We start from the raw sequence: 17,139 nt of genomic DNA, 5'->3' as shown, positions 1-17,139 counted from the left end.
GGCACCGGAGCAGAGGGGGACCCCGATGGGACCAGATGATGGGAATCCCCTGGGACCCCAAGCTTCCAGGCGCTGCGGGACAAGAGCCCCATCCCAAGGCACGTGTCTGGGAAGTTCCAGAATGAAGACCAGCTCCCCGCCAGGACAGAACGGGTCACACCTGGAATCAGGAGATGACGGAGCGTTGTCTCTCAGTTCTGCCCATTCCACACTGTGGCCGGTACCCCAGGGATCCCTGAAACCGGAGCCCCCCTCACCCCTGCACCGGCATCCGCCGCAGCGGTGGTGCCTCTGGTCACCTGGCCCTTTGCTTGCTCAGCCAGGGCCATGCGTGCTCTCTGCTCTTAGAGCTCAACACCCTGGGGTTCAGGGACACAGAGGAAGGTGGAGACGCGCAAAGAAAAGCAAGAGTGTGAGTGGCACCGTGCCAGGCGCAGCGGGGGCGATGGGGTGCGGCGCCCCCTGGACGGCCACCGGCTCTCACTGCCGTGGCTTAAACCACAGACATCTTACATGTTCCCTTTGGGACACATTTCACAGTTTAAAAAAAAAAAAATGAGAGAAACAAGGTGGAACCACAATCAGAAAAATCGGGAAGATAGAAGGGGCTGGTCAGGGTGCTGTGTTTTCAGGGGCAGTATTACATTTCCGTTAAGTGGCATCAGTGATCACCACCACCCATGGGCGCTTCCGCACAGGAGGGGATGATTCTGCCCCAAAGGGACACTAGTCAGTGTCTGGAGACATTTTTCTGGAGACAGTTTTGGTTGTCACGACTGAGGGGGACAGGGACGGCACCCTGAGGTGCCCAGATGTCAGCGGTGCCCAGGCCCAGAAGCCCTGTGTTACAAGAAACAGAGGTATCAGGGCGCCTGGGGGGGCTCAGGTTGTGATCCCGGGCTCCTGGGATGGAGCCATGCGTCGCACTCCCTGCTCAGCGGGGAGTCTGCTTGTCCCTCTGCTGGTCTCCCTGTTTGTGCTCTCTCTCTAATAAATAAATAAAATCTTGAAAGAGAGAGGAAAGAAAAGAAAGAAAGAAAGAAAGAAAGAAAGAAAGAAAGAAAGGAAGGAAGGAAGGAAGGAAGGAAGAAAGAAAGAAAGAAAGAAAGAAAGAAAGAAAGAAAGAAAGAAAGAAAGAAAGAAAGAAAGAAAGAAAAAGAAAAGAAAGAAAGAAGGAAGGAAGAAAGGAGAGAGAAAGAAAGAAAGAAAAAGAGAAAAAGAAAGAAAAAAAATCCAATGACAAGTCAAACTTTCAACTCCAGAGAAGTGAGTAAAGGAAAAAACCAGTGGAAAAAAAGACACAAACCAGAAGCGGGACCCAAGATGCACCCACACACCTCGCGCCTCGGATCCACTCTCGTCCAGGTCCCTGGGACCTCCACCTGGTCAAGCCCTCTGGCATCTTGACCTTACTGTCTCTTCCCCTGTGGCCGCCTGGTCACCACCCACCCCTGGCCGCCCTGCTGCTTCCCTGTCAGAATCGTGAAGATCTACAAGGCTGGTGACCGGCTGTTGGTGAGGGGAATTATGTTCCCGCGCTGAATTATGTTCTCCCCAAATTCTATGTTGAGGTCCTAACCCCTGGGATCTCAGGATGGGACTATATGTGGATACTGAGTCTTTAAAGAGGTGATTAGGTTAAAATGAAGTCATTAAGATGGGCCCTGATCCAGCAGGACTTACAGGAAGAAATTTTTTTTTTCTTCTTTTCTTCGTTATAAGAAAATTGGACACAGACATGCCCAGAGGGAAGACAATGTGAAGACAGCCGTCTGACCAGCTGCAAGCCGAGAGGCCTGAACAGACCCTTCCCTCATGGCCTCGGAAGGAATCAAACCTGCTGACACCTTGGTTTTGCACTTCTGGTCTCCAGAACTATAAACGGAATAAACTGGTTTTCAGCCCCCAGGACGGTGCTCTGTTATGGCGGCCGCAGGAAACTCAAGGCAGCGAGGGTATGCGCTATAAATGCTCCCGTCGGGGCGCCTGGGTGGCTCAGTTGGTGAAGTGGCCAACTCTTGGTTTCGGCTCAGGTCATGGTCTCAGGGTCCTGAGATCTGGCTCGGCTCAGCGGGGAGTCCGCTCAAGGATTTTCTCTCTCTCCCTCAGCCCCTCGCCCTGCTCATGCGTGTGCACGCTCTCTCTCTCTCAAATAAATGAATAAATCTTTTTTAAAAAACGCTACCATCTCCTTACAGGAATATCTGGCATTTGTATTCATCTCTGGATAGATTCCCCCCCCCCCCCAAAGATGACCCTGTCATGAGGACTCAGGGCCCATGGTTTACCTGGGAGCACACCCCAGGGAGACTCTTTGGGGGCAGAGACATGAAATAGGGAGGAGCCCTGTGGGGGTGCCAATGAACAGGTGACTAAGCGGAAAACCTGGGCTTGGTCCTGTTGGGGGCCTCGGGGGACAGTGTGGATCTCACTTGAGTGACCCACTCCAGTGGTGAGGGGCTGTCCGCAGCCATTGGCCGAGGGCCGCTCCTGGGGTGTTGGGTCACGCTCCTCGGGGGAGGCCCCCAGACCGGGTTGAGCGGCTTACAGCCAAAAGCAGCTGGGCTTAGGGAGGGGCACTGGCTGCGTCAGCGAACACAGTCCCTGATCTTTACTTAGCAGTTTGTTCCTGGAACACCACACACTCGTGCATGAATGCAAAGAGGCACATACAAGATCTGTTTCAGAAAGTGCCAGGAAGCTCAACCCTAACTGTCTTCAATAAACAGAATAAAGCCACTCCTATTGCCGGAAGTTGAGAGGCAGCTGAAAGCTTCAGGCAAAGCTGGATCCAGCAGCCCAGTCAATGTCACCAATAATCCAACTTCTTTCTTCATCTCTGCTCCATTTTCTGTGGTGTCAGCTTCACCCTGGGATCGCTTCCTATCTTGTGAACACAGGATAGTCCCAACAATTGCCTGTGCTGGTGTTTCTTCCCTTAGGGCCAGTGGGAGAGACGGAGGGTGCTTCCAGAAGCTCTCCCTGGAAGTGCTTAGCAAACATCTCTGCTGTCTTGGGCCCAAATGGGGTCACGTGCCCACCTCTATATTTTACGGGATGCCATGGTGATTGGGGGGAAATGGGGAGTTGACCCCCACCCTCCCAGGCTCAGGGGCTGGGACTGCCCAGAAATCGGTAGGACGGGAGAGGCAAGCTGGGCGGGCCCCGGGAGCCGCTACCACGTTGTCATGGCAACAGATCACTGATAATCCCGATGGCCATCAATAAAGGATGGGTAGATGTCATCACAGGCCACCACCCCGGGGAAACACCCAACTGTTCCTAAACAATGAGACAAACCATACACACAAGGAGCCAAGGTGTACGAATCCGGTGGGATGAAAGCAGCAGGCAAGCGGCTCGGGCCCCGCGGGGCAGAACGTACGTGAAGCACCGCCCCCTGCAGACTGCGCCCGCCCACGAGAGGCGCACGCGCTCACCCAGTCGCCCCTCCCCTGGCATGTGGAGGCTCCCACTTCCCGCCTCTGGTTGGGGCGGCCCTACAAGTTGGTCCAGGAGATGGGCTGCGGCGGAAGCAAGTCTGCATGGCCACCGTGAGACCTCTGGTGGCCTCGATCTCGGGCCCCCGCAGACAGCCACACTCGCTCCTTAAGCCTCAACCGGCCGAAGCGGGGAGGCCCTGGCACTCGACAGGCGGGCAGGGCACGGGAGACAAACAACAGGACTTGGCGGCCCTGCTCGCTGCGGCAGGATGCAACCCATTCCGACTGGTGACGTGGCTCGCCCCGTATGTCCTCAGAAGGGACAAGTGTTTATGCACAGGATGTCTCCGGAAGGACACGTGAGAAACTGGTAAAAGAAGACACCTTGGCGGAGGGAACTGGCAGGCCGACCTTCTCACCACAACCCTTTTGTGCAGCTGGAGTTTTCTAGAAGACCTGTATGTAGTAATAATTCAAACAAGAAACACATTAAAAAGGCTTATTCAAGGGGTGCCTGGCTGGCTCAGTCCATAGAGTACACAGCTCTTTTTTCTTTTTCTCAGAGAGGGAGAGGTAGGGGTGGGACAGAGAGAGCCTCCCAAGCAGGCTGCAGGCCCAGCACAGAGCCTGAGGCAGGGCTCAATCCCACAACCTTGAGATCACCACCTGAGCCGGAACCAAGAGTCGAAACCAAGAGCCGGACGCTTAACCGACTGAGTCATCCAGGTACTCTGAGCAAGCGACTCTTGACCTCAGGGTCTTGAGCTCAAGCTCCACACTGGGCGTGGGGCCTACTTAAAAAAAAAAAAAAAAGTATATTCAAGAATATATTAAAAAATCTGTCAAAATAACCTCAACCCTAACCCTGTTTTTGGTTCACAGGGGGTGGAGGTTGGGGGTTAGAGCCGAAGAAGGACAGAAAAAAACGTCATTTTAATTTTTATTAAATATACTCTCTTGGCACAAATCTTTAAAATATATAAACATTATATATAAACAAAGTGTCTTCATGGCATCAAAATGTAACTCCAGATCAGGATGGACACCAGTGGGAGGGGTGTAGCCGCGGAGGGCACCGCCCAGCTGTGTGCAGGGCTGGGGGGGGGGTTGCTGCTGAGGCTCACTCGGCTGAGAGCCACCTCGAGGAGGCACACCAGGGCCAGCAGGACCTGGGGGCCCTCCGCTCTGCGGCTCAGAGAAGGGTGCCGCCCAACCATTCATTTGGTCTCACCTGCCGGGGGTGGCCCCCCAGCGCATCTCCCTGTGAGGGGTCCCTGCCTCTCCTGCCTCTCTGGGCCCTGGGCACTGGGCAAGGCCGGCAGAGGAGGTGGGACGCCCCCCCAACAGAACAGCCATGGGACCCTGGGGACGAGCCTCAGGCCGGCCGGTGGACACATGCAAGGAAGGACAGAGAGGGATCTTCACACCCGCAGGTCCAAGGTAAGAACAGTAATGGGACAGAACGCAAGGGAGAAATGAAAGTCACGACTGGAAATGTGCGTGGGGCAAACACGCCCTCTCAGACCCTTTCATGCAGGGTGGCTGTGGAGCGATCTGGTCACCCCCCGTCACTCTCCGCCTGGAACCAGATGGGGCTGGACAGGGTTTACGGTGACGAGACCCAGGGGCAGCCAGATTGAAAAGCAAAACCAAAAGAAATCAAGAAACTCCACACGTCATTTGGAAATGGGCGTTTCTGCGTCCCTGTGACACCTGGCAGACCCCAGGGGACTTCTCCATGAGATCCGCTCCCTGGGGGTGCCCTAGGGTACCCCAATTCCCACCCCCAGGCCACATACCGTCTCAGGGGCTCCCACTTTGGGAGGATCAAGGCTGCCAGTCGCCTCCAAGCACTCTCTTCACGGCAATCAGACCACCCTTTGTGCCTTCAACTGCCCTCAGTCCTGGCCAAGCGCCTGCTCAGGTGGGGAGCCAGGGACGTGCAAGATGCCACAGGCCCCCCCAGGAGCCGCTGTGCCTAGGCGCCGAGGGTTAGGGCCTGAGGCCTGGCCTCTGTTGGTGCGGCCTGTGGACAGGGGTGGGAGCTTCCTGGCCCAGAGGAGGTGACCTGGGTCCCCAGTTCTCAGCAGATGCCTCCAGGTTAGGACTCACACCCAAACCCATGGTGATTCCTCACACCCTGCTGCCTGGAGGAGGCGTGACCCTCCTGGGAACATTACACACTGGGTGGGTAGGCAACAGAGGGGAAGACCCACTCCTGGGGCCCTACTTTGGCCACGGAGTCCAGGATCCAAATAATGCTCTTGGGAGAAGGCTGTTCCCGAGCAGGAGGCTCTGGTGACACAGGAGTCATGTCACCTGGGAAGTGACAAAGGCAGGACAGGTGGGGTGGGGGTGGGGGTGGGGCAAGAGGCTGTTTTTCTAGCCGCAGCTGAGCAGGAGGCTGGCCCTACCTCACCAGGGCCCGGAGGTGCCTCTCTGTACACCGTGGGGCTCCCTCCCCTCTGTGGGCACAGGGGCAGGCGGAGTCGGGCTCTGGGCCCAGTGGGCATGGGGTCACTAGAACCAGGAGCACATCCAAGGTCACAGAGCGCCAGGAGGTGGCGCTGGTCACTCCCAGCTCAGGGCATTTGGGGCAAGCTCTCCAGGAGGCAGGGCCAGCCCTGGGGAGGAGGGCTGGGGAGAGCGCGAGAGCCCCGCCCACCAGTCCCAACATTGCACTTCAAGGGCCGCTGGCTTTGGGGACCGAGGTCAGGCCCCCCAGCTTGTTCTACGAGGTGCTCTGAAACGCGGTTCCCAGGGTGGAACCGATTACACCGTCACTCCACAGGCTCAGAAAACAAAAGGGGTCAGTGGTCCACCGGCCGCACGTGGACACTCGGTTCCCCGTCTCGAGAGCTGCCGGCCCTCAGGGGCCCTAGCTCTGCAGGTGCCGCAGCAGGATCTGCATGAGGTCGAAGGTGGTGAAGCTGATGCCCACGGCGATGGGGCCCTTGAGCCAGTTCATGCTCAGGCCCTTGTAGAGGCCACGCACGGCGCCCTCCTCCCGCACGATGGCACGCAGCGTGTGCATGATGGAGGCGTGCGGGTGACCCATGACCCCAGCCGTCTGCATGCGCCGCCGCACCACGTCCAGCGGGTACGAGGCCGACTGCCCGATGAGGCCGGCACAGGCCCCAAATATCATGCGCTCGAAGGGGTAGGGCTGCGGGCGGCCGCTGTACTCTGCGGGCGAGGGACAGAGGGGCCGCGTAAGCATGTGGCCAGGGGCAGGCACGCACCCCGTGCTGAACCCGCCCCGCACCTGCCGCTCACACTCCTTCACTGCTTTGGATCCAGACCCCCTGGCTCCCTGGGGCCTTCCCGCCCCCGCCTCCTCACCTCCCTGCCATTCCTTTTGAGAAGAAAAGTTTTTAAAAAGGCAGAAATGCACTAATAGTCATTTAACCAAGTCCCACCAGCCAGAGTGAGCTCACGTCTAATCACTCTCGTTCCCGTCTGCAGCCCTCTCCACCACCCCCCCAAGCCTGCTCCGCGGGCACCCTCTGCAGGGATGCAGGGGCGTGGTGAGGCGAGCAGCTGCCAGGACAGGACATGTGGGTGGGATGGAGGAGGGCGCAGCAACCAAACAACAGGGTTCTTTAAAAATGTGTGCTTGTCAATTTAACGCGAGGCACTGACCCCAGTGAGACCGCACTCTTCACTCGGCACACCGGCCGAACATGAAGGAATCCGCCTGCACCCGAGTGGGGTGGGTGCGTGGGCACAGGGCTGGGGAGAGCAGCAAGTGGAGTAAATGCCAAAACCTGGGGCTCACACCCAACATGCAGGGAGGCGCTCCGGGGTGTCTGCGGATCACTGACAACCTGGAAACACGTAAGGGCCCCCCCAGCAGGGGAGGCCCACTCCACCGCTCAAAGGACAATGGGACAGACCTTGGATAAGGCGGTGGGATGGACTCAGAGGCGGCCTGGGGCCCCGCAGAGGGAGCGGGGCTGGGGGCGGGGAACACAGGACCTCAGAGTCACCTGGAACATGTGCTTTCTTTAACAAAAACCATCTTGGAACACTGTTGACACCTGGTCGCCCGGGGCGGCAGGTTCGGGCAGCGGTATACGGTTCTCTGTGCTTTTCTGCGCTGAGTTTCTCAAAATTACTACCACCCGAGAGGGCTCTTCCTCTTCCGGCTAGGCTGTACCCGGCTGCTCTGGGCACAAGGGGCTGCCACTGCGCTTGGTGACACTCAGGACTTCACCAAGCTGGTCTTAAAACTCGGCACGGGAGGTTGGGAGTCCAGCTGCCTCCGTGGCGGCTCGGTGTCTGTCTCATTCTGATTCGGACCTTGGCCGGGAGCCTGTCCCTCCCAGCGCAGGGACCTCAGTGGCCCGCCTCTGAGTCTATGCGGCCCGCGCTCCCGGCTCCTTACCTCTGTGCAGGCTCTTGAGCGTCTCATAGGTGAAGAAGCTCAGCCCCGCGTAGGGAATGACCCCCAGCACGGTGGGCGTGAATCCGTGGTAGAGGGTCTTCAGGCCCTCTTCTCGGGAGATACGGATGAAGACGTGAAAGATGTTGCTGTACCTGCAGGGCAGAGGGACGAGCGGGTGGGCTGTGGGCACAAAGAGGGGCCGCCAGCCTCAACTGAAGCTCAGCCCCCTCCCGGAGTTCGGCGGGCTGGGGACTGGATGCGGGTGCTTGTTTTAAGGAACACAACCGCGTCACAAAAGCCTTGGCACTGGAGGGGGGAGGCAATGCGTGCCTCAGGCCGTATCCCACCTTCGCTGCCAGATCACTGGGGGAAAGGCCCTTGTCTTAACCACGGGCATTTGTAACCTATCACTTTGGGGGGCGCCTGGGGGGCACAGTCGGTTAAACATCCGACTCTTGGTTTCGGCTCTGGTCGTGATCTCGGGGTCGTGATCAGGCCCATGTCAGGCTCCCGGCTCGGTGTGGAGTCTGCCTGGGATTCTCTCTCCCTCTCCCTCCGCCCCTGCCCCCCACCCTAATCTCTCTCTAAAAATGGATGGATAAATCTTAAAAAAAAAAAAGGAAGACTTTCGGTTCGATGTAAGTAGAAGCTGACCCTTAGGGTGAAAGAACAATTACTGCTTTTCTGGGGCAGCTGCAGAACGGCACGCCTGGCCCGGGAACTCACATTTCTTTTGGGGTCACGGCCATCCTGGCTCGGACCAGGTCCAGGGGGTAGGTCAGAGAAGCAGCGGTCGTTCCAGCCAGTGCGCCCGCAAGGAGGCGGGGCCCAGGCGGCAGGGCTCTGAAAGAGGGGGCGGAGAGAAAAGTGAGACCCCCCTCAAGACTTGGGGTGCCCACAGGTCTTGGCCAGTGGGGAGAACCAAGGAATGGCCAGGGGCTGGCTTCCTCATGGCCGAGCAATGAGGTCTCTTGAGTGGATGTCATTTTGAGGTTCCCATGGCTGCCTTTCCTTCCTGTCGGCTCGTATGGGTGAATGAATGAAGCGCTCCTTCCCTCAGACTCTGGGGGGCACGGCTGGGATCACAGGTCCCGCTGGGACTTAGGTTCTGAGGGAAGAGCAGGCAAAGGACAGGACTTCTGCCATGGTGAGCGTGCGGAAGACAGGAGGGCAGGTGATGGGGTAGAGCCGAGAGGGTTTTGGGGGGCGGCTGGGGGCGGGCACTCACTCTCCGCGGAAGCCGTAGTAGTGGCCTAGGATGCGCTTGTACTCCTCGTGGGCGCTGAACTGGATGGCGGCGTAGGGCACCACGCGCACCATGGTGGCCGAGTTCCCGCGCCACAGGCTGAAGAAGCCCTCGTTGAGGTAGGTGAAGTAGAGGAGCCTGAAGGCCTCCTGGCGGGGAGGGGCACGGTCAATGCCCTTGCCTGCCCCTCTCCCTGCTCCGCGGTGAACTGTGACTGGGGCCCACATTATCGATCCCACCACACCTTGCCTCCCCCATATTCTCTGGGCCCCATGTGGGGACCCCTCTCTCCCTAGTCCCCTAACCTTACGAACAGTAAAGTGAGCCAGGGCAAACCAGGTTTGCAGGTGACAGCCCCACACAGAGGGTGTTTGATTGGTCTGTCTGGTAGTCTAGCTTCTAAAGATATTCTTTATCTTTTCCCAAGAAGGTAATGCCTGCTCTCTGTTTAAAAATGAATCAAATGTGGGACGTCTGGGTGGCTCAGTTGGTTAAGTGTCTGCCTTTGGCTCAGGTCATGATCCCAGGGTCCTGGGATCAAGCCCCGCATCAGGCTCCCTGCTCAGCGGGAAGCCTGCTTCTCCCTCCGTCCCTCCCCCTCCCTCTGCTCTTGCATTTGCACTTTCTCTCTCTCTAACAAATAAATAAAATCTTTAAAAGAAATGAATCAAATGTGAAATCATGGGTTTATAACTCCAAGTCCTCTTCCCACCCCAAGGATGAAGCCAGAGTGGACTACATCCAGGCAGAGCTTGGGGTGCCAAGGGGCCTGGTGGGGGAGGCCTCGGTCCCCTGGCAGCTCTGGGAACTGGCTTGTGGGGGAACCAGAGGGAAAAAAACACGTTGAAAAGCCTCTCCCTCCACCCCTGGGCCGTGTGCCTCCACCACCTCCTGCCAGCCTAGCAGGGCACATGGTGATGGCCCCAGAGCCAGGAGTTGGTGACCTAGTTAGTGGCTTACCTTGGCAGAAAATCTTTTTGAAGACACTGCAAAAAAAAAACCAAAACAAACAAAACAGAGACCATTAGATGTGAAGGACGGGACCTGGGTCTATGGGACCCCCAATGCAGGGGTTGGGTCTGAGCACAGGGAGTGAGAACAGGCACTGTGGAGGCTCCCCCGCCAGGGGCCGACGTGCGGGGCATTCCCGATCATGGTCGCCCTCCTCCAGGGAACCTCCTCACCTGCTGCGCCCCGCACCCCGGGGCCTAGGGTCCCCGGTACGTCAACTTATCCCCAGGCAGGGGAGCTGAGCTGCCACCTCCCTCCCGGGAAAAGTGAGGGTCTCTGCAGAGGCCTGGGCCTCTTGGGGTTGACACTCAGCACCCCGCACCCGGCTGGACCCCAATTCAACCAAACCCCTTCGAGAAAGGCCTCCTAGCCACCAGCCATGCAGAGGAACTGAAGGGCCTGGGCCTCTCAGAACAAGGCCCAGGCATGTTCGCGGCCGAGAGCCCACCCTTTCTTCCCACAGGTGTGGGTGTGGCGCCCCGGACCAGCCTCTTCCACCCTCGCTGGCGGCCACCTTGCTCCCCGATGCCACGCACGCTCCGCTGGCAGCCCCCCCCCCCCCCTGAGCCGCTGCGGCCGGCAGGGATCGTGGTCTTGCAGCCTCCCTCTCCTCGCTCCCGCAGCATTGTGGAGTGTCTGCCGAGCTCCCAGGACACCCTCGCACCTGCATCCGTGCGGATGTGTGTACACACTGAGGCCACCAGAGCTAAGCCCAGCTCCCTGCAGGGCGCTACGCTTTGCATTCGCTCCAGGTGACAAGGCTGCCGATGCATGGGGAGGCGGGTGCCCAGCCGCACGCCCTTTCCTACGCCGGCTCGCTCCTTACAGAGGTTGATATTAACATCCTGTTTTGTGGATGAGGAAACGGAGGCACGGGGAGGATAAGGGACCAGCTCGTGCAAGGCGGACGGCCTGGCTTGAATCTGCAGTCCCTTCCTCCCAAACAGTGGAGGGGCAGGGGTCCCAGCTTGTGACTGCCCTCTTGTAGGCACTGGTCACTGTCTGTGGGACAGAAAGGCCTCATCTCAGGGGACCCTGTGGCTGCTCAACCCAAGGAGGGAGCGTGATGGTCCCCAAAGGATATGTCTGTGTCCTTGAGCCCAGTACAAGTGAAGGTGACTTTATTTGGAAACAGGTCTTTGCAGATGTAATTAAATTAAGATGAGGTCATACTGGAGTGGAGTGGGTCCTAAATCCAATGACAAGTGTCCTTCTAAGAGGAGAAGACACAGACACGGAGGGGAAAGCAGAGACTGGGGCGCCGTGACCATAAGCCAGAGATGCCTGGAGCCCGGGGCGCTGGAAGAGGCAAGGAGGGCTCCTCCCCTAGAGTGTGCAAAATGAACCAACCCAGCTGGCACCTCGATTTCAGACTTCAGGCCTCTAGAACGTAAGCTGCTTGGTTTGTGGTACTTTGTGATGGCAGCCCTGGGATGCTAACAGAGTTTCTAAGTCGATTTTAAAGAGGCATTTTTTAAAGCCAATTTGCAGTGCAGATCAGCGGCTTTGGAGGAGGGGGGACTGCCGGGAAGCATCTCCATCACATAGGACAGACGGACAGAGAGCATTTACCTTGGAAGATGATTTTGGTTCGGTCCAGGGGAGCTACCGCCGTTTTGGCAAGAGCACCGGCCAGGGCCCCAGACAGGAGGGAGCTGAGAACTTGCCTGTGATCACTCTGCAAGAAAACACAAAATACAGTCTGTCAGGAGAGAGACAGGGACAGGGGTCGCCTCTGTTGGCGACCGCCCCCAGGAGGAGCATCTTCCTTCTGTCCCCTCGAGGGCTGTAAAAGGCAAAACTGTGCAAGCATCACAGCCCTGCTGGGCCCGGGGCAGGCTGTCATGAGTCCACCAGCCACAGAACCTGGGTGGGACATAGTGAAAACCTTCCTGGGGGACAGGGACCATCCGCATGAGAGGTGACCCACTGGCGGGGCTGTCCCATGAGTTTCCAACTTCTCAGAGACAGCCTAGGACAGGACTGACCCCAAAGAGAAGGGTCACCCCCCACCAAGTGCAGACTCTGGCTGTGCCCACTGCCTGTGTGCACTGGACAAGGGCCCCTGTGGTCTGGGGATCAGGCCGGTGTCGAGCAAGCAGACCCTGACTGTGTCCATGTGACCCCATTCCACAACTTTCCATCAGGCCCGCGGTGGCCGGCATCTGTGGCTCTTTATCCAACCAAGGTGAGGGTGGCGGTGATGGGTGGCCGGCCTGCATCACGAGGCCAGCCTCGGAGCCAGCACTTTCCCGAGTCTTCTCGATGCTCCCCGTGGAGTCGCACAAGAAGTCACCTACTCATCAGGTTGGAGTCTCTGTTTCCCCAGCTGACTCAGCCACAGAACTCTCGCCAAGCAATCACGGGGAGCACTGGGGACAGGAGGGGCTCCCATCTTCCCTGGCTCCACAGTGAGGAAGGACGGTGAGGGGCAGGTCAGTGATCCCAGGAGTCCCTAGAGTCTGACAGGAACCAGGTGCCCTGAGGGGCCTTGGGACCCAGTGTGTGTGGGTAGGGAAGTGGGTATGACACCTCCCTGCCCCTGGGGCTGCCAGTCCACAGGGAGAGCCAGACATGAACTAAAGCTTTAGACAAACATGTAGGGGCACCGGGGTGGCTCAGGCGGTTAAGTGTTGACCTTGATTCTGGCTCAGGTCATGATCTCAGGGTCCTGAGATCAAGCCCCACATCGGGCTCCGCACTCAGTACAGAGTCTGCTTGTCCCTCTCCCTCTGATCCTCCTGCTCAAGCTCTCGCTCTCAAATAAATAAATTAATTAAATTAAATTACATTAAAATGTGTCGAGTCACCAATCCAGGATGGCTGTAAGGAGGGGCCTTAGGGTCCTGGGAGAACATGGGGTTGGGGGTGAGGGGCTGAGGTTGAAAGATGAGGTGCAGCTAACTGGGATATGTTTGTGTGTGTGTGTGTGTGTGTGTGTGTGTGAGAGAGAGAGAGAGAGAGAGAGAGATCATATAAGAAGGGGAGGAATGGAAAACCCAGGGGCCCAGGTGAGAAAAAGCCGGGGGTCCTGGGGGACCACAAGAAAGGCAGGGTGGTTGACACAGCAAAAGGGAGGGGGCATAGGGAGGAGAGAGGAGATGAAAGGAGGGTGGGGGCTGGACTCCAAGGAACCTGGGGGCTCAGCAAGCAGGCTGGTGTTTACCCAAAGAGAAATGGAAACACACAGAAAGTAGACAGGCCATTTTAACTGTAACCAGAGAGGAGGCAATGCATGCAGAAGCTCAGGGTGGAGAGATGGGGGCTAGGACTAGGGGACGGATAAGGGGCATTTGGGGGGTACAACTAGCAGCCTGGGTCTGAGTGGGCATGATGGGGTCCAGGGCCACTCCCCAGGTTTGCTCAGCTCAGCGGGTGGATCAGGGGTGAAGGGCTGGGCTCCAAGCCTGTCCGCACACCTGGCCTGAATCTGGGCTCTGTCCCGATTGCTTGCAGTGACTGATGGCCTCTCTGATCCTCCTTTCCTCGCCTCTGACACACTGACGTGCTGTCTCCTGGCCGGGTCTGGGTGCTCCCCGGGGCCATGATGCCTTACAACCCGGCCCTGTCCCTGGGGGGCTTCAGCTCCTTTTCCTTAATGTCCCCGGGACTTCCTCCAGCAGCCGGGCCCTCCCCTCCCCAGAGAAGCGATTTCCCACGGCAGTGTTTTCCCTCCTAAGTTTCTGAAGTGGAGCTTCACCTCTGGATTCCAGCTTCTTCCTGCACGGAAGCCTGTCACTGGGGGACCCCTGCCTTTTCTGGATCGCACAGCAAGGTTCTGGAGGTCTGGCTCCACCCGCTTTGTGAAGTGTGGATGTCAGGCGCCAGAAGGTTCGGCGGTGTTCCCGGCACCAGCTCCGAGGCCCAACTGGGTCCCAACCTCCTCTGGGGGTCAGCGTGATGACGGTTCACCTCGTGCACCGCTGGGAGCCGAGGGCGCACCCCACGGACGGTCCCTGCTGCTCTAGAGGCGAAGCCGAGGCGCCCCTTCCACGGCCTTTACTAGGCAGCTTTCTGGGCAGCCTGTGGTGCTCGCGCTCACGGGCCGGGCACGCGTGTCCTTAAACCTCACTCGGGATGTGGCGCTCCGGGGATGTGCCGTGAGCCCAACTCCTGTGCTCGCCGGACGAGGCGGCCGCCGCCTTTGGCCAACGCTCCCAGTGACTCTTAAGTGACCAGGGCCGGCTGATTCTTCGAAGAGCTCGACACCGGCGTCACGGAACAGCCAGGTGCGCCATATGCGTCAGACGGAGAGCGCGCGTAAGCGCAGAACAAGCCAGATGGCCCAGTAGAGAGCGAGCAGGCGATCCACAGACAGGAGCCACGCGGGCTGTGAACGCCACGAGAAGATGCTCAGCTCCTTCACCAAAGACACGGGACCTGACACAGTAGGCTCCCCCCATCAGGCTGGCTGAGCGAACCAAGACTGATGGCGGCCGCGCGGGCCAGTGTAGCGGAAAACCAGCACTGGCTGCGTCCCAGAGCACGACGGGCACCGGGTCCGTGGCTGGGCACGTCCGCTCGGTGGGATTCAGCCCGCCCGCCAGGGGCTGGGGAGTTCGCTACACCATGAGGGACAGATGTGCGTGCTCTGGGGTTTGGCCTTGCTCCCGCGCATCCACCCCCAGCATGGCGACGGTGGCCCCACACGCTGACCCTACAAACCAGTCCTCCTGCCCATCTGGTGCTTCCCAGGGTGCCCCAGAATTTGAGGAAAGCTGGGGAAGGCCGGAGAACGATGCCGCTTCCGCCTTTGACCCCGTGGACTTTGAGAATGGCCCGTGGGCCCCAGCGCGGGGTTTCTGCGTGGGGCTGGGTCAGTCTGTGCTCCAGGTTCAGCCAGAAGAGCTTCTACCGGCTTCTTCGGTGAACGAGGACAGGGCTGACCCCATTTCTTTCAAAGGGAATATACCTTTTCTCCGAGAGAAGGGTGGAATCAGAGATGAACCTGAGAGAGGAGACTGGGAGCCAAGAGCACACCCTGCATGCGAGCGCCTGCCCGTGACTGTCTCGTGCTCACAAATCCCAGCGAGAAAAGGAGTTCAAGGACACCTTTTGACTTCCTAGCCAAATTTGGGCGAGGTTCTGGCTTCTTACCAAGTGGCTGGGCAGACTGGATCCACATCACAAACGGGACTTTAAATGGAACAGAAGGAGGCCAACCTCCTGCACCCCCCTCTGCCAATGGCCTCCCACCAACACAGCTCCACCCAGAGTGTGTGTGTGTGTGGGGGGCAATTTGCCATGGGGTGCAGGAACACAGAAAAGGGACCTCAGGAAAACGCCCATCGGGGAGGCAGGGTACTTGCCTTGGAATTGACGGGTGAGGGCAGGATGGCCTCGGCATCCTCACGCACACGCGCCGTACTCTCCTTCACACCATTACCCATTCCAGGCCAGCTCTGGGCGGCAGGAGACTCGGTCCTGGGAGAGAGGGGGTACGGTGAGACCTGGCGAGAGGAGGGCCAACCCGACCTGCCTCAGGCCTGTGACTCATCCCTGAGTCACCCGAAGCCAGAACTGCCCTAGCAGGGTGCTCTTCCCAGCCTGGCTTATTTCCCTGCAGGGGAAGGACGCGGGCACCTGCATCCGAATGGCAGTCCCCAGCGCAGATCGCTTAATCACTGCCAAAAGCCCTTCTCATCGGCTCTCTGACTTGATCATCACAAACAGGTCTCTGAGTTGTCTGTTGTTTTTTTTTTAACCCAGTATCACCTGGCAGATGGGCTCAGAGAGGTGAAGCCACCTCTGAAGGTCACACAGCAGGAGGCAGAGGTGGCCCCACCTGCCTGGACCCAAGCACCCACTGGGCTTTTGTCAGCTTGGACCTGAGTATCTATTCAAAGAAACACTTAGAAAATTACTCTCTTTCCTACTGCAAGTTTGCCCAATCTTTCTGGCCAAGCTTACAGTAAAGAGTCCGAATATTTGAGGATTCCTCCCCGGAAACCTCCATTTAACCTCTAGGTGGAAGTACCCACAAAGCTCAGGAAAGCTCAGCAAACCACAGTGAGGAGAATAGACAGAAAAAAGGATGAAGGACGAGTGTCACCAAGATGCCAACTGTGCACTGGGGTTCCTGGGGGTCTCGGTTCCCGTGCTTTAAGATTATCCAATAAATCGATGCACTTTCCTGTAAAATGATGCAAATGATGCAGACATCCCCTGAGCGGTCTGTGAAGGCCCCTCCTGCCCTCCAGGTCCTCCTGGGGACCCCACGTCAATGCCGGGGCAGAAGGCCCTAGAAAGCACAAACAGGATTCCCCTCCACTTGTCCTCGGCTGCTGTTTCCCATCTCAACTGGGCCCTGGCTCCAGGAGGAATGGCTGCTTCTAAGACAGGGGAGGAATGAGCCCAGAGCCACCCTGAGGTGCCAGGGAGGAACCAAACCAATGCGGGTGTGACAATGGGAGAGGGAGGAGAATCACAGAGCTGCCAGTGGCCAAAGCCGGAACGCTCTGAGCAACAAGCACTGGATTATAGCCCAAGGTATAAAATAAATATCCACAGGTCCACAGTTAGAAATAAATGATTAGGGGAGCCTGGCTGGCTCAGTCAGTGGAGCATGTGACTCTTGAGCTCAGGGTTGTGAGTTTGAGCCACACGTTGGGTGTGGAGATTACTTAAAATCTGGGGCACCTGGGTGGCTCAGTTGTTAGGTGTCTGCCTTCAGCTCAGGTCATGATCCCAGGGTCCTGGGATGGAGCCCTACATCGGGCTCCCTGCTCCGCGGGAAGCCTGCTTCTCCCTCTCCCACTCCCCCTGCTTGTGTTCCCTCTCTCACTGTGTCTCTCTCTGTCAAGTAAATAAAAAATAAATCTTAAAAAAAAAAATAAAATCTTAAAAAAAAAAAAGAGGGCGCCTGGGTGGCTCAGTTGGTTAAGCGACTGCCTTCGGCTCAGGTCATGATCCTGGAGTCCCGGGATCGAGTCCCGCATCGGGCTCCCTGCTCGGCAGGGAGTCTGCTTCTCCCTCTGACCCTCCTCCCTCTCATGCTCTCTGTCTCTCATTCTCTCTCTCTCAAATAAATAAATAAAATCTTTAAAAAAAAA

The 17,139-nt window shown here is 57.9% G+C and overlaps 1 protein-coding gene across 3 annotated transcripts in view; it reads right to left on the bottom strand.

Annotated features, from left to right (window-relative positions):
- Positions 1-2,593: 2,593 nt before the first annotated feature.
- The window catches only part of SLC25A42 (solute carrier family 25 member 42), a 28,976-nt gene continuing 14,430 nt past the window's right edge, over positions 2,594-17,139 (bottom strand). The window contains exons 1-8 of one of the 3 annotated variants that reach the window (XR_014144165.1): positions 15,397-15,532; positions 11,660-11,765; positions 10,037-10,062; positions 9,059-9,225; positions 8,557-8,673; positions 7,831-7,982; positions 5,243-6,629; positions 2,594-3,899 (exon numbers count right to left, since the gene is read on the bottom strand). Coding sequence is in view for 1 of the 3 variants with exons in the window: in XM_031040480.2 (XP_030896340.1) it covers positions 6,322-6,629; positions 7,831-7,982; positions 8,557-8,673; positions 9,059-9,225; positions 10,037-10,062; positions 11,660-11,765; positions 15,397-15,477 (957 nt within the window). In the remaining 2 variants the exon portion in view is untranslated. Of the gene's footprint in view, positions 3,900-4,370; positions 6,630-7,830; positions 7,983-8,556; positions 8,674-9,058; positions 9,226-10,036; positions 10,063-11,659; positions 11,766-15,396; positions 15,533-17,139 lie in introns of those variants that run through there. The other 2 variants (XR_014144164.1, XM_031040480.2) reach the window with 2 other exon arrangements.

The sequence above is a fragment of the Leptonychotes weddellii genome, chromosome 1 (genome assembly GCF_054177405.1).
Source record: "Leptonychotes weddellii isolate Sample4059 chromosome 1, ASM5417740v2, whole genome shotgun sequence".
Classification (NCBI taxonomy): domain Eukaryota; kingdom Metazoa; phylum Chordata; class Mammalia; order Carnivora; family Phocidae; genus Leptonychotes; species Leptonychotes weddellii.
The sequence above is the reverse complement of the archived record's forward strand: the minus strand, read 5'-3'. Positions and strand labels throughout refer to the sequence as shown.